The following is a 26,782-nucleotide window of genomic DNA, read 5'->3' on the forward strand; positions in this document are numbered from 1 at the left end:
GAAGGTGGTATATAGAGCACACATCACAGGGCGAGGATGAGCCGGCTCTTTAAGGTAGTAGAAGATGTGTGAGAATGTTGCGGTGTGGGGGGGGGGGGCCTAAATCACGTTCATATGTTTTGATCCTGTCCAAGGCTTGGAGGATTACTGGAAGGAGGTTTTGTGGGTAATCTCTAAAGTGGTGCACATGAAACTGGACCCGGGCTGTCAGGAAGCCATATTCGGGGTTGGAAACGGCAGATGTGGTAGCCTTCGCCTCGTTGATCGCCCGAAGGCGGATTCTGTTGGGATGGAGCGCAACCTCTCCAGCCTGTGCCCTGGCATGGCAGGGGGACCTGTTGGAAATCTTGACTCTTGAGAAGGTTAAGTTTAAACTGAGGGGAAGGATGGAGGGGTTCTACAATTCATGGGTGTTATTCATTATGCACTTTCAAGAATTGGATAACATCGAACATTAGTGTGTGTGTGATGGGGGGGGGGGGGGAAAGAGAAAAGAAAAGAGAGAGAGAGAGACTATATGTGTTAATGGTGAGTATGGGTGATTCCAGATTCCTTTTTGTTATTTGTTTATGTTAACATGCGGGCAGTTGCTTGGAGGTTGGTGGGAGAATGGGATTGTTGTTGTTGATATGGGGATTGACATTATATTCGTTACTGCTTATTATTCATTGCTGGTGGGTGCAAATTTGGGAGAAAATGTGAAAAAGGAGAATAAAAATATATTTTTTTTAAAAAAAAGTATTATTCTGTACAAAGGGAACACTGAAAATAGGATATCTATTGAATGTTATATGAACAATTATTCACTGTTGCATAATGTACAACCTACGAGAAGTGCAAGTAAGAAAAGGTGACAGATTGACTTTGCTAGCTTGAAACAACTGCTTCTATAAAATCTCCTCTAAACTTTCCCTTTTCAAACCCCAGCTGTTCCAATCTAACCATGCAACTAAAGTTCCTCATTCCTAGAAACATTCTCGTAAATCAGCACTGTAAATCAGCACTGTAAATCAGCACTTCATATCCTTCTTCAAGATTTGATTTGAAATTTTGGTTGAACATATTGACTCTAATTTTTATTTAGAGAGAAAAAGAAGAGATTTGGTGAATCGTACATTAACTATGCTCAATTGTAAGCATAGTTTACATTATGGAGGTTGTGGACATTAACTGAAATTCACTTGAGCCTCTATAAAAATAGACACAGCTTAAAAATGGTTGCTGGGTTAAGAGATAAACGCCTGTAATGGGTAACTCTGTAAATAAATATTTGGGTAAAAAATTTGACCTAGTTCTATCCTTCAACTGATTTTTTGAAATAGAACACAAAGCACTGTGCACAATCCTGTTCCCCATGTTACAGAAAGGACAAAAAAAGCACTCGAGAAAGTACAACTGAGGGGATTCAATGTCAGGGGAGAACTTCAGGTGTTATTTAAATTCTTACCTTATCACATGCAGCTTAATAAGATAATATTTTGAGACTTTGTTTTTTCTGGGTGTAGCTGGTACCATCTGCCTCAGAGCGAACTAATCTTGCAGTAGCTCAATGTGGCATTATTTGCATATGCAAAGGCCCTAATGCCTCCTCAGGATGAGCATGCAATTTTTGTCCACAATATTTTAGGATTAGGAGTCCATTTAGCATATCACAGCCAAATTTCTAAGCTCTATATTTTGATTCAGGTCCCTTAATTAATGTCTTTTTTTGAGAGGAAGCTTTGAAGCACTAGGAATGTCAAGGTCCTGTTGTGTTTTTAATTCAGGTCATTGTTGTAAATTATTTTAGATCCCATAATTTATGCCAAAAGATGCTAATATCTAGCCTCACATTTTCATCAGCTGTTTTATTTTAGATATGAAGTGTGTTGCGTTTTCCATTAATTTCATTGTCTATGGTAGTGTTATTATGGGAATTGATTGGTCCATGCACTGATCCTGTTCGAACACTACAAGACCAGATTGTAATACTTCATTAAAATTATGCACATGGAACATTGTCATAAAGTAGAAAATGGTTGATTCCATATTCCTAGTAGTGAGGAGCACTTACAGGATGAACAGTTTGTGATTTTCAGACCCTTAACTTCTATCAGTGGAAAAATTACAGGGTGTGCACCTGTTATTTTGCGTGGTTATCCTCGTGAGTTTTGCTTCCTGCTAGTAAGAAGGGAGGTCTCAAAGTTATTGGATTAGGGTGCTTAGGTATGTAATCTAGGCCAGAAATCTCCGGTCATCGAGATTCACTTTTCCCACTGGCAGCGCACCCCCGTCATCAGGTTTTGCAGCGCCATAGGGTGGTTTCAATGGGAAATCCCATTGGCAAGTGGCGGGTGAATAGAATCCCATGACCAGCAAAAGACATGCAGCAGGGAAACACATGGTTGGAGAACTTGAGAATCCCACCCCTATTGTTTCTAGACATCACAAGATTAAGGAGTGGTGAGGGGAAGATAGTCTGAACAGAAACTTCCTGATATCTATTGGGAGTTGTAAGGATCTGGCGCTACTGCAGTGAGCAGATATATCATCCCTTTGGATTTGAAAACAGCTGAAAAAAGATCCAAACAGCCCTTTGCCCCTTAGGAACCATCAGTGAAGTAGGAGAGGGAGAGAAAATAAAGAGTGCGGCAGGGGTTGTTTAAATAAGAGAGGGATGGGAAAAGAGGGTGAAGGAAACAAAGAGAATGGGAGAGAGGAACAGGAAGGAGAGGGTATGAAAGGAAGGATTGAGAGAATAAAGGGGGAGGGGGCTAGTTGGCGGGCATTATCTCGGTGGGAAGAGGAAAGAAAGAGAAAATTGTATCGGCATCAAAACGTTGCTTGCCATAATGCCAATGAATATTGCAGTGCCACATTTATGCATTTTCACTAGTTGATGTAGCTGAGTTTGGAAGGAGGGTCAGAAGTGACTCTTTGCAGGCAGCCAAGTTTGGCAAATAAGCACATGAAGAAAAAAAACTGCATGGGAAATTAAGGTTTTCATCAAGGCTGGATAAATGTGAAGTCAGCAGTCTATCTGCAAATAATCAACATTTGGACAAATATGGTATGCCTGTAGCCACTTTAAATTATAAATGTCATCAGAAAAAGTATCAGTCCATTTTAGTAGGGGAAAAGGTCATTGGCTCACCAGTAACCGTTATAAATTTATCACGCAAGGAAGATATTTGGAAATTGGTTCTCGAAATTAGACCTCAATGTAGCAGGCAATTTTGGGGTTAAAAAGACTTGGGGGAGGGTGGGGGGCTGCTAGCACAGAACAGAGGGATATGTCCACACCTGGCATGACTTATATTGTCTCATTAAGATTTAAACTCTTTAGTGGGAATACACAGGATGCCCCAGACCCATTGTTCTTTGGGACACTCCTGTCTAACCAGCTATCATGGATGGCCTCTTTGTCCATCAGGAGGAAGTTCATCTGCAGAAGCTGTTCTATGCTGTTACAGCAATGGGTACTCTTTGAAAATCGCATTACTCCATGCAAGTAGGATGAGAAGGTGGGGAGATGTGTCTAAACGTAAACAGTTGACTCAGAGTTGTGTTTGGAAAGCAAAGGTTGTTTAAAGAGACTTATATTTATATTGGTGAACATTATAAATAAGGTATAGTTTTAAGTGTGTTTAATGTTATGTTTCTGTGCCTGGAAGGGTAAAGTGATAGTTAAGATTCATACTGGAAAAAGGTGTATGTATGTGAGGGAGTTTCAGTTCCAACTCGGATTCTATTGTGCATATGGAGGGCTACGTCAAGAAACTAGCAGTGGCTTCAACTGGGCACATTGTAAGGTAGAGAAGCTTTTTTAAGTTTTATTTTAGCCAATTTGATTGCAGTTGAAGATAGGTAGTGAGAGAGTAGGCAGCTCTCACAGCTCTGCTAGAAGCAGTAGGTTTTTGAAGGCTGAAGAGGTATCATCTCTCTCAGCCTTGCTGGTTAAGAAAACAGCTAGTTAAGGAAACTAGAGAAATGAAGAGAAGTTTCCAATAAGTCTGGAGTTAATAGAACAGAGGAAACTGGAAACCAGAACAGTTACTGCTCAGTAAAATCAGAGTTGAAAAGGCATTGGAACAGGTGAGGCCAGGAAGATATCTGCAGTAGTGCTAAGATTTGAGAAATTACCAGTTTGGGAGATATTATTCAAAATAATTGTGAAAATTGGTGGCTGGACCTCTGAGGTTATATAAAAGCATTTAAGACAAATTAAACCTGAAGGGAGAGGTGTAAAATCTGAAAGCGAAAACGTGATGGAGCAATGGAGGTAGAGCATAATTTATAAGATTTGAAAGTGTGACTTTTCAAAGTTGAATTTGAAATCACTCGTGTGGAAGCCGGATCTCATTGAGACAAGTGGCTTCTGGCATAAGAATCATCTGAAGGGATTTTAAGGAGAGATCCACAGACATACCCGCTGGGTCACTGTCTGTGCGGAGTCTGCACGTTCTCCCTGTGTCTGCGTGGGTTTCCTCCGGGTGCTCCGGTTTCCTCACATAGTCCAAAGACGTGCAGATTAGGTGGATTGGCCACGATAAATTGCCCTTAGTGACCAAAAAGGTTAGGAGGGGTTATTGGGTTACGAGGATAGGGTGGAAGTGAGGGCTTAAGTCGGTCGGTGCAGACTCGATGGGCCGAATGGCCTCCTTCTGCACTGTATGTTCTATCTAAAGACTTTGGTTCAGAGAGGAGTGTGTCTTATCACAGTCATCTTGATGTGGAGATGCCGGTGTTGGACTGGGGTGAGCACAGTAAGAAGTCTTACAACACCAGGTTAAAGTCCAACAGGTTTGTTTCGATGTCACTAGCTTTCGGAGCGCTGCTCCTTCCTCAGGTGAATGAAGAGGTATGTTCATTCACCTGAGGAAGGAGCAGCGCTCCAAAAGCTAGTGACATCGAAACAAACCTGTTGGACTTTAACCTGGTGTTGTAAGACTTCTTACTGTACCACAGTCATCTACTGAGCTTAAAACGGGCTGTGTGTGTTAATGAGACCATTGTCGTTTAAAATTTACTTTTAATCAGTGTTAATTTTAAAATCGGTGTGTAATCGTTAAGCTAAAGGGGAAATAAAAGAATATTGTACCATAATCCAATTTTTTCATGTTCAATAAATGTTTTGTTTCTTGTTGTTAAAAGTAATTAGCGGTCCTGTGGCTCTGTTCCTCCACGTTTTATATTTTAAAAAGTAAAACTTACGGTTTTTTGAGCCAGGGTTCCATTCTGGAATCTTCCCCTCCAGTTATAACATCAACTGGGATCATAACAATTGAAACATTCTTTAAAAATATTCACAGTGGTAGAAAACATCATATTGCCATTTTATGTTTGAAACAGCAACCAAATCCATTGATAAAATACATTAATTTCATACTGAAAAAAATCTATGTACTGTATCAGTTTTACTCACTCCATGAGCTCCCTGAATTGTGCGGACCAGATTTAGCCCTTTCCAGATGTAAATATCGCCATTTAATGCACCAGAGTATGTAGTTTCATCCTTTGCACATGCTAAACACAGAATGGTCTGAAGATCGCCAGTTTTACCAAAAATTCCCCTTTTGGGTGTTAATGCATTCCCACATAATGTCCAGAACTGTAACATGAAAAGCGGAAAAAAAATTATTAAGTCTGCACACTCTGGAAAATAAATCATCACTTTTCATTAAATCCTTTCCACAGCATCGGTGGTGACAATTTAGTTCATCATGTGGGTTAACTTATTAATTGCAGCTATGTACATTTTGCTGTTGTTTCCAATTATCCTCCTATGTTCTTTTTAAATGATTGATTTCCCATTTAGTCTGTTACAATATCCACTTACAGTAAGTAATTTTGTTTTCTAGATGCATCGATGTAAAAATTACTCTTCTATCCTCCCTTTTTTCATGATATACCTGTGTCAATAGCCCCTTGATGCCAACTGACTTACCAGTGAAGACAATCTTTTACTATCCCCCTCAGAAAACTTTTCATGATTTTGAATTTTCCATTAACAAATTAGACATTAAAACATACTTAGAAATGTGTTCAATCCTCCCATTTGAGGAAAATATTGATCGTTTTGATTGTCTTTTTAAAAATTTAATTTTCAAATCACAGGAACCATTGTGTCTAGTCTCTTTCCCTGCTTGGCTCTTCCAATTATGTCAACAACTGAAAGCATCACTGGGACCTGGACTGCCTCTATAGGAAATAGAAATGGCTGTAACTTTGGACTAGCTCTGGATCAGCAGAATCCAGAGAAACTGCAGTTGCCAGTTGGAAAATCTGCATTCCTCACTTACCGTATTGTTTCTCTGGGTCATCATTAGACAAGCATGACCCTGAATGTATTAACAAAGTAAAATTGAAATAAGTAGAAATAAGTTTGCAGAAGGAAGGACAAAGGATAAGTAGGATGAATATGGGAAAATGCAGAGATATTAAAAGGATAATCAGAGGAGAAAAGTGAAACCTAGAAAAAAAAGAGATAGAGAGATGGAATAGCAGTTTTAAAAAAATGTCCATGCTTACGGCTTTGAAATAGACGATTGAATATTACATATTCTAAATTCCACTTTCCTCCAAATATTCACAAGGAAAGACAGAAGCAATGTGGCTTCCTCAGAAATAACCAAGACAAAACAAATAGCTTTGATATAAGTGTGTGTTCTAGACAAATTAAAAGGGATCAAATCAAACTAATTCCCGGGGTTAGTCAAGAGTGCAAAGGAGGATAGTCATAAGTCATTGACAATAAGATGGAGACCCTGAAAACTCAGAAGGTACTATTAAATTGAAAATAAATTGTGTTGCCTGTATTTAAAAATGCATTGGGCTAACTTCCATCGTCATAAAAATAACAGAATTAATCATCAAGTAAACTTGAGGACTATCCGAATAACAATAATCTAATAAACAGCAGCTAGTGAGGATTCAGAGGGAACAAGCTGTGTGGCAATTTCCTTGATGCCTTGGGGGAGATGATGGCATGTAAATTAAGAAATCCCATAATCTGATGTACAGACTTCCAAAAAACTACTTGACAAAGTTTTACATAAAAGCCCAACAGTTAAAATCAAACCTGCGGAGTTTCAGAATAAATACTGTGAAATTTATTGGGAAAAATGGAAGAAAACCGATGTGTATTGATCAAAGGAGCTAGAGCAAGGTTTTAAGGAAGTAAGAATTGTGATTATGTTACTATGCTATTAATCCAGCGGCCTGGACTAATGCTCTGGAGACACAAGTTCAAATCTCACATGGCAATTAGGGAAACAAATTTCAATTAGCAGTGTAGCTCTTGACACCGACCAGCCAGGTGCCAAAAATAATTGTGCATGCACACTTGGCCTGCACTGCATCCTCCGGTGTATGGACAGTTTTTGTCACCTTTGACATTATTGGCATCACCCATCAGCTGGTGTCAGTACTGGTTTGCTCTGGTCAGTGCGCTGCACCACAGGCATTGACACCTCTCATCAAACCCCCCGCCCCCTCCCTCCATATAGTGCACCGCATCTTACACACCACTCCCACCTGCATTACTGGTCAGATACAGAGGAAGTTGTCCTGTACAACGTCCCATCACACACTACCAGAAAAGATACATCAGGGGCTAGTTAAAGAGCAGAACACACTGCCCATTTTCATTTAAAAAAGACATTTTTGTTTAAAAGAGAAGAGTTTCCGATATTGATTGTAGTTTCCTGTTCACGGTGTAATTTCTTTCCAGCTGAGATATTTTTCCAGCATTTTTTAATGCAGGCAGCTGTTGTACTGTTACTGGCCCTGCAAATAGATATGTGGGGAATGCACCCTCTCCAATTGCAACATCACCAAATTCAGCCTTCAATTAATTAAATAAATCTGGAATTTAAAAATGTTTTAGTAATGGTGACCATACAACCACTGGATTGTTGTTTAAAAAACAATTTGGTTCACTTAGCAAATCTGCTATTCTGACCCGATATATGTTAATGTGGTTGCCGCATAACTGCCCTCTGAAATGACCTAGCAAGTCACTCAGTTGAATCAAACTGATTAAATAGGGCGGCATGGTAGCACAGTAGCTAGCACTGTTGCTTCACAGCGCCAGGGTGTCAGGTTCGATTCCTGGCTCGGGCCAGTCTGTGCGGAGTCTGCACGTTCTCCCAGTGTCTGTGTGGGTTTCCTCCTTGTGCTCTGGTTTCCTCCCGCAGGTCCTGATAATCGTGTTTGTTAATTAGACATTCTGAATTCTCCCAGTGTACCCAAACAGGCGCCGGAATGTGGCGACTAGGGGATTTTCACAGTAACTTAATTTCAGTGTTAATGCAAGTCTATTTGTGACACTAATAAAGATTATTATTATGAGTAAGAGAAAAAAGGACAGAACATCCGATATTGATCTCGGCATCAAAAATAACAACGGTTCACCCGTTGCAATTGAAATCCATACTCGTACATACTCGTGCGACTTGGCCAGCGTTGTCTACCTCATACGCTACAGGAAAGGATGTCCAGAAGCGTGGTACATTGGCGAGACCATGCAGACGCTGCGACAACGAATGAACGGATATCACGTGACAATCACCAGGCAGGAATGTTCCCTTCCAGTCGGGGAACACATCAGCAGTCAAGGGCATTCAGCCCCTGATCTCCGGGTAAGCGTTCTCCAAGGTGGCCTTCAGGATGCGCGACAATGCAGAATCGCTGAGCAGAAACTTATAGCCAAGTTCCGCACACGAGTGCGGCCTCAACCAGGACCTGGGATTCATTTTTTTTGTTTTTTTTATTCAAAAAAATATACTTTATTCATAAACTTTATCATAAGCATTACAGAAACATTTCAAATTGTCTTGACTGTACATTTCCGGCAGAGTTACACATTGCCTTGACTTTCTTCCATTCAATTTTGATGTTATTATACACATATCACTCTTTACATTACAATTCCTTCTTAAATATTTACATTGTCATGTTTGTTTTATACATTGGAGTGTTGGTGGCCCAGACCGAGGGGGGTTTACACTGTTACCCGCCCCTCGGTGTACATTTGCTGGAAAGACCTTACACAGTGGTCTTTCCCCATTGCGCCTTGGCGGCAGCTGCCCCAAGCTTGAGTGCGTCCCTCAGCACGTAGTCCTGGACCTTGGAATGTGCCAGTCTGCAACACTCGGTCGAGGACAATTCTTTGCACTGGAAGATCAGCAAGTTTCGGGCAGACCAAAGAGCGTCTTTTACCGAGTTGATGACCTTCCAGCAGCAGTTGACATTTGTCTCGGTGTGTGTCCCTGGAAACAGTCCGTAGAGCACAGAGTCCTGTGTCACAGATCTGTTCGGGATAAACCTTGACAAATACCACTGCATCTCTCTCCAGACCTCCTTTGCAAAGGCACATTCCACAAGGAGGTGTGTGACCGTCTCATTTCCCCCACAGCCACTCCGAGGGCAGCGTGTATTGGCGCAGAGCCTTCGGGTGTGCATGAAGAATCTGACAGGGAGGGCCCTTCTCACCACCAGCCAAGCTAGGTCTTGGTGCTTGTTTGAAAGTTCTGGTGATGAGGCGTTCTGCCAGATGACTCTGGCAGTCTGCTCAGGGAACCATCCAACGTCCTCCACGGTCTCCTTTTCCCTGAGAGCCTCGAGGACATTACGTGCTGACCACTGCTTCATTGCCTTGTGGTCAAAGGTGTTTTTCTTCAAAAACTTTTCCACGAAGGACAGGTGGTACGGTACGGTCCAACTACTTGGAGCGTTCCGCGGCAATGAGGCCAGGCCAATCCTTCGTAACACCGGGGACAGGTAGAACCTCAGTATGTAGTGACACTTGGTGTTTGCATACTGGGGGTCCACGCACAGTTTGATGCAGCTGGACACAAAGGTGGCCACAGGATGAGGGAGGCGTTGGGTACGTTCCGCCCTCCCTTCTCCAGAGGTTTGTACATGGTGTCCCTTCGGACACGGTCCATCTTGGATCTCCAGATGAATTTGAAGATGGCTCGGGTGACTGCTGCGGCGTATGGTCGGGTTATGGGCCAGACCTTCGCCACGTGCAGTAGCACCGAGAGTACCTCACACCTGATGACCAGGGTTTTGCCCGCAATGGAGAGGGAGCGTTGCTCCCATCAGCCCAGTTTCTGCCTTGCCTTTGCTAAGCGCTCCTCCCAGGTTTTGGTGCACGCCCCAGCAGCTCCGAACCATATCCCCAGCACCTTCAGGTAATCTGACCTGACAGTGAAGGGGACAAAGGACCGGTCGGCCCAGTTCCCAAAGAACATGGCCTCGCTCTTGCCACGGTTTACCTTGGCTCCCGAGGCCAGTTCAAACTGGTCGCAGGTGGTCAAGAGCCTGCGTACAGACGCAGGATCCGAGCAGAAGACGGCAACGTTGTCCATGTACAGGGAGGCCTTGACTTGCATGCCTCCATTGCCTGGGATCGTCACTCCCTTTATACCCGGATCTTCCTGATGGACTCGGCAAAAGGTTCTATGCAGCACACAAAAAGGGCAGAGGAGAGAGGGCAGCCCTGCCTGACTCCGGATTTGATCTGGAACTTTTCCGATTCCCACCCATTGATTGAGACTGCGCTATAGATGTTTGTGTAGAGCAGTTTGATCCAATTGCGAATTCCCTCCCCAAACCCCATTTTGGAGAGCACATCCATCATGTAGGTGTGCGATATTCTGTCAAAAGCCTTCTCCTGGTCAAGGCTGATGAGGCAAGTGTCCACCCTCCTGTCCTGCACGTAGGCGATCGTATCCCTGAGTAGCGCGAGGCTATCAGAGATCTTCCTGCCGGGTACAGCACAGGTCTGGTCAGGGTGGATCACCGACTCCAGAGCAGACCTGACCCGATTGGCGATGACCTTGGCTAGAATTTTGTAATCCACATTCAACAGTGAAATGGATCGCCAATTTTGAATTTCTTCCCTTTCCCCCTTCTGCTTGTAGATGAGGGTGATGATGCCTTTCCTCATGGACTCTGACATGCTGCCTTCCAGAAGCATACTCTTGTACACTTCCAGCAGGTCTGGGCCCATCCAGTCCCACAGAGCCGAATACAACTCAACCGGTAAGCCATCGCTTCCGGGAGTTTTACTCGTCTCGAAGGACTTGGCGGCCTTTGTCAGCTCATCCAGAGTTAGTGGTTTGTCCAGGTTTTCCAGCTCGCTGTCGCCTATGACCTCCGTGATAGTCGACAGGAAGGTCTGGGAAACAGTGCTATCTGTTTGCTTCAGGTCATACAGTCCGGCATAAAAGGATTGGCTGATCCTCAGGATGTCAGACTGCGATGACTTTACAGAGCCATCTTCTTCCTTCAGGCTGCTGATCACAGAGGTCTCTCTGTGCACCTTTTGGAAGAAGAAGCGTGAGCACTTTTCATCCTGCTCCACGGAGCGGACTCTGGAACGGAAGATAACCTTGGAGGCCTGGAACTTTTCCGATTCCCACCCATTGATTGAGACTGCGCTATAGATGTTTGTGTAGAGCAGTTTGATCCAATTGCGAATTCCCTCCCCAAACCCCATTTTGGAGAGCCATCATGTAGGTGTGCGATATTCTGTCAAAAGCCTTCTCCTGGTCAAGGCTGATGAGGCAAGTGTCCACCCTCCTGTCCTGCACGTAGGCGATCGTATCCCAAGGTTTGCTGGCTCTTCACCTCTTGGAGATCCTCCTTGACATCCACCCCCATCGACTGCAGCTGGAGCAAATTCTGCATACTTTTCTGGAGCCTGGACATGACCCCTCGTCTCTCTCTCACCTTTTGAACGCCCTTGAGGATGAAAAACCTCTTGATATTCCCCTTGATTGCTTCCCACCAGAGATGTGGGGCCTCAAAGAGGGGTTTCATGGTTCTCCAACCCTTGTAATCCCTCCTGAGTTCCTCGAGGTTCTCAGGGGTCAGCAGTTTTGCATTTAGCTTCCATGTCCCCCTGCCTACCCCCTGGCCTTCCTGCAGGTGGCAGTCGGCCAGTAGGAAGCAGTGGTCAGAGAAGAACACCAGCCTTACGTCGGTGGACCTGACCGTGAAAGCTCGGGACACAAAGAAGAAGTCTATCCTGGAGCGGACGGACCCGTCTGGCCGTGACCATGTGTATCTATGCTGCGCTCCGTCTGCAGACGTCGAGCAGCTTGGCGTCTTTTACCGTTTCCATCAGGAGTCTGGACGTAGCGTCTAGTTTGCTGTCGGCTCTGCTGGATCGTCCAACCGCATCGATGATGCAGTTGAAGTCACCACCCAGGATGACCGGCTTGGAGGTGGCCAACAGCAGTGGGAGTTGCTGAAGGACTGCCAGCCGCTCACTTTTTACGGCCGGGGCGTACACTTTAATAAGTCTGAGAGGGGTGTTTTTGTATTTCACGTCTGCTACGAGGAGGCGCCCGCCTACCACCTCCTTAACGTCGGAGATGGTGAAGTTGCCTCCCCGCAGCAAAATATCCAGGCCGGAGGAGCAGCAGTCGTTTCCTCCTGACCAGATGGATGGCCTCCCCCCAGGGTTGCTGCTGCTGCTGACCGACCTTCCTCTAACGCTCCGCGAGATAGTCTAGGAACGGTTGCCACCGCCTGTAGAACCCCTGCGCAGACCCTCTCAGGGCAAAGTTAATCCTCTCCAGCTTTATGAACCCAGCCTTGTCGTTTATCCAGGCCTCCACGCTAGGGGGCTTCGCCTCCTTCCACATTAGCAAGATCCTGCGCCGGGCTACTAGGGACGCAAAGGCCAGAATGCCGGCCTCTTTCGCCTCCTGCACTCCTGGCTCGTCCACTACTCCAAATATTGCTAGCCCCCAGCTTGGCTTGACCCGGACTTTCACCACCTGAGATATTGCTCCTGCCACTCCTCTCCAGAACCCCTCCAGTGCCGGGCATGACCAAAACACATGGACATGGTTCGCCAGGCTCCCTGAGCACCTTCCTCATCTGTCCTCTACCCCAAAGAACCTACTCAACCTCGCCCCCGTCAAGTGCGCTCTGTGAACCACCTTAAATTGTATCAGGCTGAGCCTGGCACACGAGGAGGAGGAATTAACCCTACCCAGGGCATCAGCCCACAGACCTTCCTCGATCTCCTCCCCCAAATCCTCCTCCCATCCTTCAACTCTTCTACTAGCGCTTCCCCCTCTTCTTTCATTTCTTGGTGTATTGCCGACACCTTGCCCTCCCCGACCCACACACCCGAGATCACCCTGTCTTGAATTTCTTGTGCCGGGAGCAACGGGAATTCCCTGACCTGTCGCCTCACAAAAGCCCTCACCTGCATATATCTAAAAGCATTTCCCGGGGGTAACTCAAACTTCTCCTCCAGTGCCCCTAGGCTCGCAAATGTCCCGTCAATGAACAGGTCCCCCATTCTTCTAATCCCCGCCCGATGCCAGCCCTGGAACCCCCCGTCCATCTTCCCCGGGACAAACCGGTGGTTACCCCTGATCGGGGACCACACCAAGGCTCCCACTGCACCCCTGTGCCGTCTCCACTGGCCCCAGATCCTTAACGTTGCCGCCACCACCGGGCTCGTGGTATACTTTGACGGCGAGAACGGCTGCGGTGCTGTCACCAACGCCCCCAAGCTTCTTCCTTTACAGGATGCCATCGCCATCCTCTTCCATGCTGCCCCCTCTCCCTCCATAACCCACTTGCGGATCATCACCACATTTGCTGCCCAGTAGTAGCTCCCTAGGTTTGGCAGCGCCAACCCTCCTCGGACCCTACTGCGTTTCAGGAACCCTCTCCTTACTCTCGGGGTCTTATTCGCCCACACAAACCCCATAATACTCCTACCTACTCTCTTAAAAAAGCCCTTGGTGATCACGATGGGAAGGCACTGAAACACAAACAGAAACCTCAGAAGGACCACCATTTTGACCGACTGCACTCTACCCGCCAACGAGAGCGGCAACATGTCCCATCTTTTGAAGTTCACCTCCATTTGGTCCACCAACCTCGTCAGATTCAATTTGTGTAGGGCCCCCCAGCTCCTGGCTATCTGGATCCCCAGATACCTGAAAAGCCCCCGCCGCCCTCCTCAGCGGTAGGTCCCCTATCCCTCTTTCTTGGTCCCCTGCCTGTAATACAAAGAGCTCACTCTTCCCTACATTGAGCTTATAGCCCGAAAACTCCCCAAACTCCCTTAGAGCCTGCATGACCTCCACCATCCCCTCCATTGGGTCCGCCACGTACAGCAACAGGTCATCCGCGTATAGCGACACCCGATGCTCTTCTCCCCCTCAGACCACCCCCATCCATTTATTATACTCCCTCAGTGACATGGCCAAGGGTTCGATCGCCAATGCAAACAACAGGGGGGACAGGGGGCACCCCTGCCTCGTTCCTCGGTACAGCCGAAAGTACTCCGACCTCCGCCGGTTCGTCACTACACTCGCCACCGGGGCTCTGCAATGGAGCTTAACCCAGCTGATAAACCCTTCCCCAAACCCAAACCTACGCAGCACCTCCAAGAGGTACTCTCACTCTACTCGGTCAAAGGCCTTTTCCGCGTCCATAGCTGCCACTATCTCCGCCTCTCCCTCCTCCGATGGCATCATTATCACGTTAAAGAGCCGCCGCACATTAGTGTTTAATTGCCTGCCCTTTACGAATCCCGTCTGGTCCTCATGGATCACCCCCGGGACACAGTCCTCAATCCTCGTGGCCAGCACTTTTGCCAATAACTTACCGTCCACATTGAGGAGCGAAATCGGCCTGTACGATCCACATTGCAGTGGGTCCTTGTCCCGTTTTAGAATCAAGGAAATTGTCGCTTCCGACATTGTCGGGGGCAGGGTCCCCTCCTCTCTTGCCTCGTTAAAGGTCCTAGGAGCGGGGCCAACAGGTCTACGTACTTTCTGTAGAACTCCACCGGGAACCCGTCCAGCCCCGGGGCCTTCCCCGCCTGCATACTCCCCAAACCCTTGCTCAGCTCCTCCAACCCGATTGGTGCCCCCAAACCAGCCACCTCTTGCTCCTCCACCCTCGGGAACCTCAGTTGGTCGAGGAATCGTCATATCCCCTCTTCCCCCACTGGGGGCTGGGATCTGTACAGCTCTTCATAGAAGGCCTTGAATACCTTGTTTATTTCCGTTGCACTCTGGGCCATGGCTCCCCCACCATCTTTGACTCCCCCTATTTCCCTCGCTGCCATCCTCTTACGGAGCTGGTGTGGCAACATCCGACTAGCCTTTTCCCCGTACTCGTAGGTCGCCCCCTGCGCCTTCCTCCACTGTGCCTCCGCCTTCCCCATGGTCAACAGATCAAACTCCATCTGGAGCCATCGTCTTTCCCCAAGAAATCTTTCCTCCGGGGCCTCTGCGTATCTCCTGTCCGCTCTCAAAATCTCCCCCACTAACCTCTCCCTTTCCATGCCCTCTATCTTCTCCCTATGAGCCCTGATGGAGATTAGGGGCAAAATTCTCCGTTGTCGGCGGAAAGTCCGCCGATCGGCGCAAAAAACGGCGCAAATCCGACTTGCGTCACGTCGGAAAAATGGGTCGATAGTCTCCGGCCCGAAATGGGCTAGCAGCGACGTAACGGGATCCGCGCTTGCGCAGTGGTTCACGCCGTGCAGCGTCATACGCGCCGCACGGCGTGACGGCTCATAAGGCCGCGCTGCTCCCCCCCACCCGACCGGAACACCCGACCACAACACCCGACTGGATGGCTGGCTGTCGCTCAGCCCCGAGGTTCGAGTCACGCGATGTGGAGGCGCTCCTGGACGCGGTGGAGCAGAGGAGGGATGCCCTGTATCACGGGCACGGCCGCAGAGTTGCCCCAAGCCACAGCCGGCGTCTGTGGAGGGAAGTGGCAGAGGCCGTCACCGATGTGGCCCTGACACCACGGACAGGCACCCAGTGCCACAAGAAGGTGAACGACCTCGTCAGAGCAGGCAGGGTGAGCCTCCCCCATATCCCCCCCTCCCCATATCCCCCCCTCCCCCATATCCCCCCCCTCCCCCCCTCCCCCATATCCCCCCCCTCCCCCATATCCCCCCCTCCCCCATATCCCCCCTCCCCCATATCCCCCCCCTCCCCCATATCCCCCCCCTCCCCCATATCCCCCCCTCTCCCATATCCCCCCCTCCCCCATATCCCCCCTCCTCCATATCCCCCATATCCCCCCCTCCCCCATATCCCCAAGTGAATCCAGCCCTAACCTTAACCTCTGCAATGCACGCGCAACCGATGGCGTGCATTCATATACCTGCCTAACAGTGTTGCCTTTTACCCCTGACCCCCCCCCACAGGAGAAGCGCGCAGACAACAATAGGGAGCATGTGAGGACTGGAGGAGGGCCCGCTGATGAGAGGCCACTGACCGTACACGAGGAAAGGGCCCTGGAACTGGCTGGCGGACCGGAGGACCGGGAGGTTGCTGATGCAGAGGTCGGGGGCGTACTCGCGAGTGAGCCACCGACAGCCCGTCCCCATATCCCCCCTCCCCTATATCCCCCTCCCCCGTATCACCTGATCACTGCCTGATGTCTAACCATGCATGCTTCATTGTGTATCGCAGGACCAAACGTCCAGGCACCCATCCCCGCAGATGCAGACCGCCCGCAGGATGCCCCTCGGAGACCACAGGAGACGGAGAGACCCGCACCCTCCAGCATGCGACGCCCGCAGGATGCCCCTCGGAGACCACGGGAGACGGAGAGACCCTCACCCTCCAGCATGCGACGCCCGCAGGATGCCCCTCGGAGACCACGGGAGACGGAGAGACCCGCACCCTCCAGCATGCGACGCCCGCAAGATGCCCTCGCACACCACGGGAGACGGAGAGACCTGGAGCAATAGGGAGACGACACCCCCGTCACGTGCTGGAGCGACCACCCAACGATGAGGGGGGCAGCCACAGCCCTACCCGGGACAGCCCTACCCGGGACAGCCCTACCCGGGACAGCCCTACCCGGGACAGCCCTACCCGGGACAGCCCTAACCGGGACAGCCCTAACCGGGACAGCCCTAACCGGGACAGCCCTAACCGGGACAGCCCTACCCGGGACAGCCCTACCCGGGACAGCCCTACCCGGGACAGCCCTACCCGGGACACCCCTACCCGGGACACCCCTACCCGGGACACCCCTACCCGGGACACCCCTACCCGGGACACCCCTACCCGGGACACCCCTACCCGGGACACCCCTACCCGGGACACCCCTACCCGGGACACCCCTACCCGGGACACCCCTACCCGGGACACCCCTACCCGGGACAGCCCTACCCAGGAAGACGAAATACCGGACAGTGACTCAGAGTGGATGGGTGGAGACGAACCCCCACCCCAAAGTGCCATGGACTCCGAGTGGAACGAAGAGCACGACACAACGCCACTGCTGTCACCAACACCCTCCACCATCGCAGAAACACTCACCACGGTTGGGCACTTTAGTGATGAGGCGTCTGGTACACTCACTGGTGCGCACAACACAGCCGTCCCGGTACAGCAGGTGGAGGTAGGAGCAGCAGAGGGACCGGGCGGTCGGAGGGCAGCCCAGGCCAAGCGAACATCTGCCGCCCAGATGGATCCCGGGTTCCTGCAGTTACCACACCCACACATAGATGCGATGCAACCACCGACCCGGAGACGAGCGAAGAGGGTGACGGGCGGCTTGCGGCGGCTGCGGTCGCAGGTGGAGGAGTCCACCCGCGTCCAGGAGCTGGGAGTGGTGCCGGTCATGCGTGCCACCCAGGCTGACACCGCACGGGTGGCGTCCGCAGTGGAGGCAATGGGTGCGACGGTGTCAGACATGGGGAACGGTTTGCGAGGCCTGGGGCCTTCCGTGCAGGCGGCGTCTGTGGCCCAGGAAATGGCTGCCCTCTCACAGGAGGCCATGAGCCAGTCCCAGCGCCAGATGGCAGAGGCGCTCAACGCCATAGCCCAGTCTCTGCAGGCCATGGCCCAGTCTCAGCAGGCCGTGGCCCAGTCTCAGCAGGCCGTGGCCCAGTCTCAGCAGGCCATGGCCCAGTCTCTGCAGGCCATCGCGGAGGGCATCGGCGCCAGTGGCCATGTGCGAGCCAGCGTCGCACTGTCACAGACAGGGTTTGCCAACACCCTGGGCTCCATGGCTGCAAACCTGCAGACCCCTGTCGATACCAGCACGGGCCTCCAGGACTGGCAGCGCCAGATGTCCGGGGGGGGGGGGGGGCGTCGGATGGCCAGTCCGTTCACATCCCCCACCCATGTAGAGGCCTGGGGGCCATCGGGCACCCCGAGGGAGGAGGAGGTGGTGTGGTCCGTCCCGGCTCCCTCTGTAGGGGAGGTCCCGGTACACCGCGACACCTCGGACTCCCCCCCTTCCGTCCCAGGTGCATCGGGTGGGCAACGGGCAGGACAAGCTGGCAGCTCGCCATTCCAGTCGCCCGGGCCGCAGCCTGGCTCATCTAGGCCAGGACACCCCAGGAAACGGCCGCCAAAGGGATCCAGTGTCAGAGGGCAGGAATCACAGGAGTCCACCTCCAGTTCTGCTGTACCGTCTGGGGAACCACGTAGACGTAGTCAAAGGGCCCGTAAGGCCAAATAATTAGACACTGAGTAAGTTGGCACGGGTGCAGGGCACAGATGAGTTTTAGGGGCTAGGGCACGTGCATGAACTCCTTTCGTTATTAAAGTCAATGTTACACCTACAGAAGCTGCCTTTGTGCTCTGTCCAAAGTGTGCGGGGGTGTCATGTACGTTGAGCGCAAGTGTGTGTGTGAGGGGTGGTCTTACCTCAGCCCCATGTGAGTCTGCCCCCTTCCCCCTGGGCCGCCATCAACATCCCCCGGGCAGAGGACGGGACCGTGCGCTGCAGTGTCACAGCCGCATGCAGGGATGGTCCGGGTGGATGGTGGTACTGTGGCCATGGGTCAGACATAGTCCAACAATGTAGAGCCAGGAGCTCATCGCAGGGCGGGTTGTCATCATCCTCCATGGCCTGCGATAGACACGCGTCCACCCGCAACTGTGAGAGCCCGGCCCGTTGTGCCGCAGGTGGATCGGCAATTTGGGGGGGGGGGGGGGGGGGGGGGCGCATGCGGGTGGGGTTGGTGGGGTTGGGGAGGGGGGTGAGGGTGCTGGGTGGGTGGGGGGTGTGGGTGGTCGGCTGTTGCCATGGTGTGCGGTCTGTGGCCATACTACCCGATTCCCACGCCCATCTAGTCAGTGAAGCGGGCGTCTATCAGTCTGTCCCGTGCCCGCTGGGCCAGCCGGTAACGGTGGACAGCCACCCGCCTGTGTCTACCCAGTCTGCCCTGACCATTGCCCCCATCCCCCTCATCTGGGGAGGACTGCGCCTCTTCCTGCTGCTCCTCCACTCCGCCCTCCTCTGCCTGCGGCACATCGCCCCTCTGCTGGGCTATGCTGTGCAGGACGCAGCAAACCACAATGATGCGGCCGACCCTATCTGACCGATACTGGAGGGCGCCCCCAGAGAGGTCCAGGCACCTGAAAACGCATCTTCAGCACGCCAAAGCACCTCTCGATCACTCCCCTTGTCGCTACATGGGCATCATTGTAGCGGTTCTCCGCCTCATTGCGTGTGTGTGGCCTCCGTATAGGCGTCATCAGCCACGATCGCAATGGGTAGCCCCTGTCGCCCAGCAACCAGCCCCTCAGCCGGGGATGGCGTCCCTCGTACATGCTGGGGATGGATGACCGCGACAACACGAATGAGTCGTGTACACTGCCTGGGTGACGAGCGCAGACGTGCAGGATCATCATGCGGTGGTCGCAGACCACCTGTACGTTCATCGAATAGGTCCCCTTCCTATTAAGTGAACACGGCCCTGTTATCTGCAGGTGGCCGCACGGCGACGTGCATCCCATCGATCGCGCCCTGGACCATGGGGGACCCGGCCACGGCAGAGAAGCCCACGGCCCGGGCATCTTGGCTGGCCCGGTCCACGGGGAAGCGGATGTAGCGGTGCGCCATGGCATATAGGGCATCTGTCACTGCCCGGATGCACCGATGTCTGCGATATGCCGGACAGGTCCCCACTCGGTGCCTGAATGACCCCGTTGCATAAAAGTTCAGGGCCACCGTAACCTTGACGGACACGGGGAGAGGGTGTCCCCCGCCAGTGCCACGCGGTGACAGGTGTGCCAGCAGGTGGCAGATGTGTGCCACGGTTTCCGGCTCATCCGGAGTCTCCTCCTGCATTCCGGTCCGTGAGGTCCTGGTATGACTGCCGGGGCCGGTACACACGGGGCGCCCTCGGGTGCCTCCGTTGCCGTGGGGCCGCGTCGTCCTCCTCCCCCTCCTCGTCCTGTCGGTCAGGTGTCCCTCCAGCCTGGGCGGCAGCCTGCGCCGCCTCTCTGGCACGCTCCTCCCTCCTCCTCATCCAGGGTAACATAGACATGAGCGGCTACCACCACGGCGGCCAACATCGCTGGATGATCTGAAAACATGACGGCCTGGTTTTGGGGGGGGGGGGGGGGGGGGGGGGGGGTGGGGGGGGGACGACATGTCATCATTGCCCATATCCCCTCCTCCCCCCAGCCAGGTGGCATGGACCCGCATGGGCCCAACTGTTGGAGGCTGGCACCTGGCCAGGTGGACCAACTCACTTGCCCTCCCATCCCCCTCCTTGGCACGGACCCCCCCCCCCCAACCTCCACCCCAGCACGGACCCCCCCCCCCCCAAACTCCACCCCAGCACGGACCCCCCCCAACCCCCAACCTCCACCCCAGCACGGACCACCCCCCAACCTCACCCCAGCACGGACCCCCCCCCCAACCTCCACCCCAGCACGGACCCCCCCCCCCCCCCCAACCTCCACCCCAGCACGGACCCCCCCCCCAACCCCAACCTCCACCCCAGCACGGACCCCCCCCCCAACCTCCACCCCAGCACGGACACCCCCCCAACCTCCACCCCAGCACGGACCCCCCCCCCCCCAACACCCAACCTCCACCCCAGCACTGACCCCCTCCAACCTCCACCCCAGCACGGACCCCCCCCCCAACCTCCACCCCTGCACGGACCCCCCCAACCTCCACCTCAGCACGGACCCCCCCCCAACCTCCACCCCAGCACGGACCCGCCCCCCACAACCTCCACCCCAGCACGGACCCCCCCCCCCCAACCTCCACCCCAGCACGGACCCCCCCCAACCTCCACCCAGCACGGACCCCCCCCCAAACCCCCAACCTCCACCCAGCACGGACCCCCCCCCCACCCAACCTCCACCCCAGCACGGACACCCCCCCCACCCCAGCACGGACCCCCCCCCAAACTCCACCCAGCACGGACCCCCCCCAACCCCCAACCTCCACCCCAGCACGGACCACCCCCACCTCCACCCCAGCACGGACCACCCCCCAACCTCCACCCAGCACGGACCCCCCCCCAACCTCCACCCCAGCACGGACCCCCCCCCCAAACTCCACCCCAGCACGACCCCCCCCAACCCCCAACCTCCACCCAGCACGGACCACCCCCCAACCTCCACCCCCAGCACAGACCCCCCCCAACCTCCACCCCAGCACGGACCCCCACCCCCAACCTCCACCCCAGCACGGACCCCCCCCACCCCCAACCTCCACCCCAGCACGTACCCCCCCCCAACCTCCACCCCAGCACGGACACCCCCCCCAACCTCCACCCCAGCACAGACCCCCCCCCAACACCCAACCTCCGCCCCAGCACTGACCCCCCCCCAACCTCCACCCCAGCACGGACCCCCCCCCCCCAACCTCCACCCCAGCACGGACCCCCCCAACCTCCACCCCAGCACGGACCCCCTCCCCAACCTCCACCCCAGCACGGACCCCCCCCCCCAACCTGCACCCCAGCACTGACCCCCCCCAACCTCCACCCCAGCACTGACCCCCCCCCAACCTCCACCCCAGCACGGACCCCCCCCCCAACCTCCACCCCAGCATGGACCCCCCCCAACCTCCACCCCAGCACGGACCCCCCCCCCACCTCCACCCCAGCACTGACCCCCCCCCCCCAACCTCCACCCCAGCACGGACCCCCCCCACCTCCACCCCAGCACGGACCCCCCCCCCCAACCTCCACCCCAGCACGGACCCCCCCCCCAAACTCCACCCCAGCACGGACCCCCCCCCAACCCCCAACCTCCACCCCAGCACGGGACCACCCCCTAACCTCCACCCCAGCACGGACCCCCCCCCAACCTCCACCCAGCACGGACCCCCCCCCAACCTCCACCCCAGCACGGACCCCCCCCAACCTCCACCCCAGCACGGACCCACCCCCAACCCCCAACCTCCACCCCAGCACGGACCCCCCCCAACCTCCACCCCAGCACGGACACCCCCCCAACCTCCACCCCAGCACGGACCCCCCCCCCCCAACACCCAACCTCCACCCCAGCACTGACCCCCCCCAACCTCCACCCCAGCACGGACCCCCCCCCAACCTCCACCCCAGCACGGACCCACCCAACCTCCACCTCAGCACGGACCCCCCCCCAACCTCCACCCCAGCACGGACCCCCCCCCCCAAACTCCACCCCAGCACGGACCCCCCCCAACCTCCACCCCAGCACGGACCCCCCCCCAAACCCCCAACCTCCACCCCAGCACGGACCCCCCCCCCCACCCCACCCAACCTCCACCCCAGCACGGACCCCCCCCCCAAACTCCACCCCAGCACGGACCCCCCCCAACCCCCAACCTCCACCCCAGCACGGACCACCCCCCAACCTCCACCCCAGCACGGACCCCCCCCCCAACCTCCACCCCAGAACGGACCCCCCCCCCCAAACTCCACCCAGCACGGACCCCCCCCCCAACCCCCAACCTCCACCCCAGCACGGACCACCCCCCAACCTCCACCCCAGCACGGACCCCCCCCCTCAACCTCCACCCCAGCACGGACCCCCACCCCCCAACCTCCACCCCAGCACGGACCCCCCCCCCAACCCCCAACATCCACCCCAGCACGGACCCCCCCCCCCCCAACCTCCACCCCAGCACGGACACCCCCCCCCAACCTCCACCCCAGCACAGACCCCCCCCAATACCCAACCTCCGCCCCAGCACTGACCCCCCCCAACCTCCACCCCAGCACGGACCCACCCCCAACCTCCACCCCAGCACGGACCCCCCCCCAACCTCCACCGCAGCACGGACCCCCCCCCCCCCCCAACCTCCACCCCAGCACGGACCCCCCCCCCCCCAACCTCCACCCCAGCACGGACCCCCCCCCCCAAACTCCACCCCAGCACGGACCCCCCCAACCCCACCTCCACCCCAGCACGGACCACCCCCCAACCACCACCCCCAGCACACGGACCCCCCCCCAACCTCCACCCCAGCACGGACCCCCCCCCCCAACCTCCACCCCAGCACGGACCCCCCCCAACCCCCAACCTCCACCCCAGCACGGACCCCCCCCCACCCAACCTCCACCCCAGCACGGACACCCCCCCCACCCCAGCACGGACCCCCCCCCAAACTCCACCCAGCACGGACCCCCAACCCCCAACCTCCACCCCAGCACGGACCACCCCCCAACCTCCACCCCAGCACGGACCACCCCCCAACCTCCACCCCAGCACGGACCCCCCCCCCAACCTCCACCCCAGCACGGACCCCCCCCCAAACTCCACCCCAGCACGGACCCCCCCCAACCTCCACCCCAGCACGGACCACCTCCCAACCTCCACCCCAGCACAGACCCCCCCCAACCTCCACCCCAGCACGGACCCCCACCCCCAACCTCCACCCCAGCACGGACCCCCCCCCAACCCCCAACCTCCACCCCAGCACGGACCCCCCCCCCAACCTCCACCCCAGCACGGACACCCCCCCAACCTCCACCCCAGCACAGACCCCCCCCCAACACCCAACCTCCGCCCCCAGCACTGACCCCCCCAACCTCCACCCCAGCACGGACCCCCCCCCAACCTCCACCCCAGCACGGACCCCCCCCAACCTCCACCCCAGCACGGACCCCCTCCCAACCTCCACCCCAGCACGGACCCCCCCCCCCCCAACCTGCACCCCAGCACGGACCCCCCCCAACCTCCACCCCAGCACGGACCCCCCCCCCCCCAAACTCCACCCCAGCACGGACCCCCCCCCCCCCAACCTCCACCCCAGCACGGACCCCCCCAACCACCACCCCCAGCACGGACCCCCCCCCAAACCCCCAACCTCCACCCCAGCACGGACCCCCCCCACCCAACCTCCACCCCAGCACGGACCCCCCCCCAAACTCCACCCCAGCACGGACCCCCCCCAACCCCCAACCTCCACCCAAGCACGGACCACCCCCCAACCTCCATCCCAGCACGGACCCCCCCCCCAACCTCCACCCCAGCACGGACCCCCCCCCAAACTCCACCCCAGCACGGACCCCCCCCCCAACCCCCAACCTCCACCCCAGCACGGACTACCCCCCAACCCAGCACAGACCCCCCCCCAACCTCCACCCCAGCACGGACCCCCACCCCCAACCTCCACCCCAGCACGGACCCCCCCCAACCCCCAACCTCCACCCCAGCACGGACCCCCCCCCCCAACCTCCGCCCCAGCACTGACCCCCACCCAACCTCCACCCCAGCACTGACCCCCCCCCAACCTCCACCCCAGCACGGACCCCCCCCCCAACCTCCACCCCAGCACGGACCCCCCCCAACCTCCACCTCAGCACGGACCCCCCCCCCAACCTCCACCCCAGCACTGACCCCCCCCCCCAACCTCCACCCCAGCACGGACCCCCCCCCAACCTCCACCCCAGCACGGAACCCCCCCCCAACCTCCACCCCAGCACGGACCCCCCCCCCAACCTCCACCCCAGCACGGACCCCCCCCCCAAACTCCACCCCAGCACGGACCCCCCCCCAACCCCCAACCTCCACCCCAGCACGGACCACCCCCTAACCTCCACCCCAGCACGGACCCCCCCCAACCTCCACCCCAGCACGGACCCCCCCCCAACCTCCACCCCAGCACGGACCCCCCCCAACCTCCACCCCAGCACGGACCCACCCCCAACCCCCAACCTCCACCCCAGCACGGACCCCCCCCCCAACCTCCACCCCAGCACGGACACCCCCCCCAACCTCCACCCCAGCACGGACCCCCCCCCCCCCAACACCCAACCTCCACCCCAGCACTGACCCCCCCCAACCTCCACCCCAGCACGGACCCCCCCCCCAACCTCCACCTCAGCACGGACCCACCCCAACCTCCACCTCAGCACGGACCCCCCCCCAACCTCCACCCCAGCACGGACCCCCCCCCCCAAACTCCACCCCAGCACGGACCCCCCCCAACCTCCACCCCAGCACGGACCCCCCCCCAAACCCCCAACCTCCACCCCAGCACGGACCCCCCCCCCACCCCCACCCAACCTCCACCCCAGCACGGACCCCCCCCCAAACTCCACCCCAGCACGGACCCCCCCCACAACCCACAACCTCCACCCCAGCACGGACCACCCCCCAACCTCCACCCCAGCACGGACCCCCCCCCCCCCCCAACCTCCACCCCAGCACGGACCCCCCCCCCCAAACTCCACCCCAGCACGGACCACCCCCCAACCTCCACCCCAGCACGGACCCCCCCCCCCAACCTCCACCCCAGCACGGACCCCCACCCCCAACCTCCACCCAGCACGGACCCCCCCCCCAACCCCCAACCTCCACCCCAGCACTGACCCCCCCCCCAACCTCCACCCCAGCACGGACACCCCCCCCAACCTCCACCCCAGCACAGACCCCCCCCCAACACCCAACCTCCGCCCCAGCACTGACCCCCCCCAACCTCCACCCCAGCACGGACCCACCCCCCAACCTCCACCCCAGCACGGACCCCCCCCCAACCTCCACCCCAGCACGGACCCCCCCCCCAACCTCCACCCCAGCACGGACCCCCCCCCCCCAACCTCCACCCCAGCACGGACCCCCCCCCCAAACTCCACCCAGCACGGACCCCCCCCAACCCCCAACCTCCACCCCAGCACGGACCACCCCCCAACCACCACCCCAGCACGGACCCCCCCCCCAACCTCCACCCCAGCACGGACCCCCCCCCCAACCTCCACCCCAGCACGGACCCCCCCCAACCCCCAACCTCCACCCCAGCACGGACCCCACCAGCCCACCAACCTCCACCCCAGCACGAACCCCCCCCCCCCAACCTCTACCCCAGCACGTACACCCCCCCCAACCTCCACCCCAGCACGGACCCCCCCCCAACACCCAACCTCCACCCCAGCACTGACCCCCCCCAACCTCCACCCCAGCACGGACCCCCCCCCAACCTCCACCCCAGCACGGACCCCCCCAACCTCCACCTCAGCACGGACCCCCCCCCCCCAACCTCCACACCAGCACGGACCCCCCCCCAACCTCCACCCCAGCACGGACCCCCCCCCCCAACCTCCACCCCAGCACGGACCCCCCCCAACCCCCAACCTCCACCTCGCACGGACCCCCCCCCCACCTCCCCCCAGCACGGACACCCCCCCAACCTCCACCCAGCACGGACCCCCCCCCCCCAACACCCCAACCTCCACCCCAGCACGGACCCCCCCCCAACCTCCACCCCAGCACGGACCCCCCCCCCCAACCTCCACCCCAGCACGGAACCCCCCCCCAACCTCCACCCCAGCACGGACCCCCCCCCCAACCTCCACCCCAGCACGGACCCCGCCCCCAACCTCCACCCCAGCACGGACCCCCCCCAACCTCACCCCAGCACGGACCCCCACCCAAACCCCCAACCCCACCCCAGCACGGACCCCCCCCCCACCCAACCTCCACCCCAGCACGGACCCCCCCCCAAACTCCACCCCAGCATGGACCCCCCCCAACCCCCAACCTCCACCCCAGCACGGACCACCCCCCAACCTCCACCCCAGCACGACCCACCC

General features: G+C 56.5%; 1 protein-coding gene across 3 annotated transcripts in view; it reads right to left on the minus strand.

Moving 5' to 3' along the window:
- LOC140424335 (echinoderm microtubule-associated protein-like 6) overlaps window positions 1-26,782 on the minus strand; it is a 755,202-nt gene that overhangs the window by 605,405 nt on the left and 123,015 nt on the right. For 2 of the 3 annotated variants that reach the window (XM_072507856.1, XM_072507859.1), the window contains exon 5: window positions 5,405-5,590. The exons of the other annotated variant lie outside the window; for it this stretch is intronic. In XM_072507856.1, the coding sequence (XP_072363957.1) occupies window positions 5,405-5,590 (186 nt within the window). The remainder of the gene's footprint in view (window positions 1-5,404; window positions 5,591-26,782) is intronic. 3 annotated transcript variants of the gene reach the window in all.

Source organism: Scyliorhinus torazame, chromosome 1 (genome assembly GCF_047496885.1).
Source record: "Scyliorhinus torazame isolate Kashiwa2021f chromosome 1, sScyTor2.1, whole genome shotgun sequence".
In the NCBI taxonomy this organism is placed as follows: Eukaryota; Metazoa; Chordata; class Chondrichthyes; order Carcharhiniformes; family Scyliorhinidae; genus Scyliorhinus; species Scyliorhinus torazame.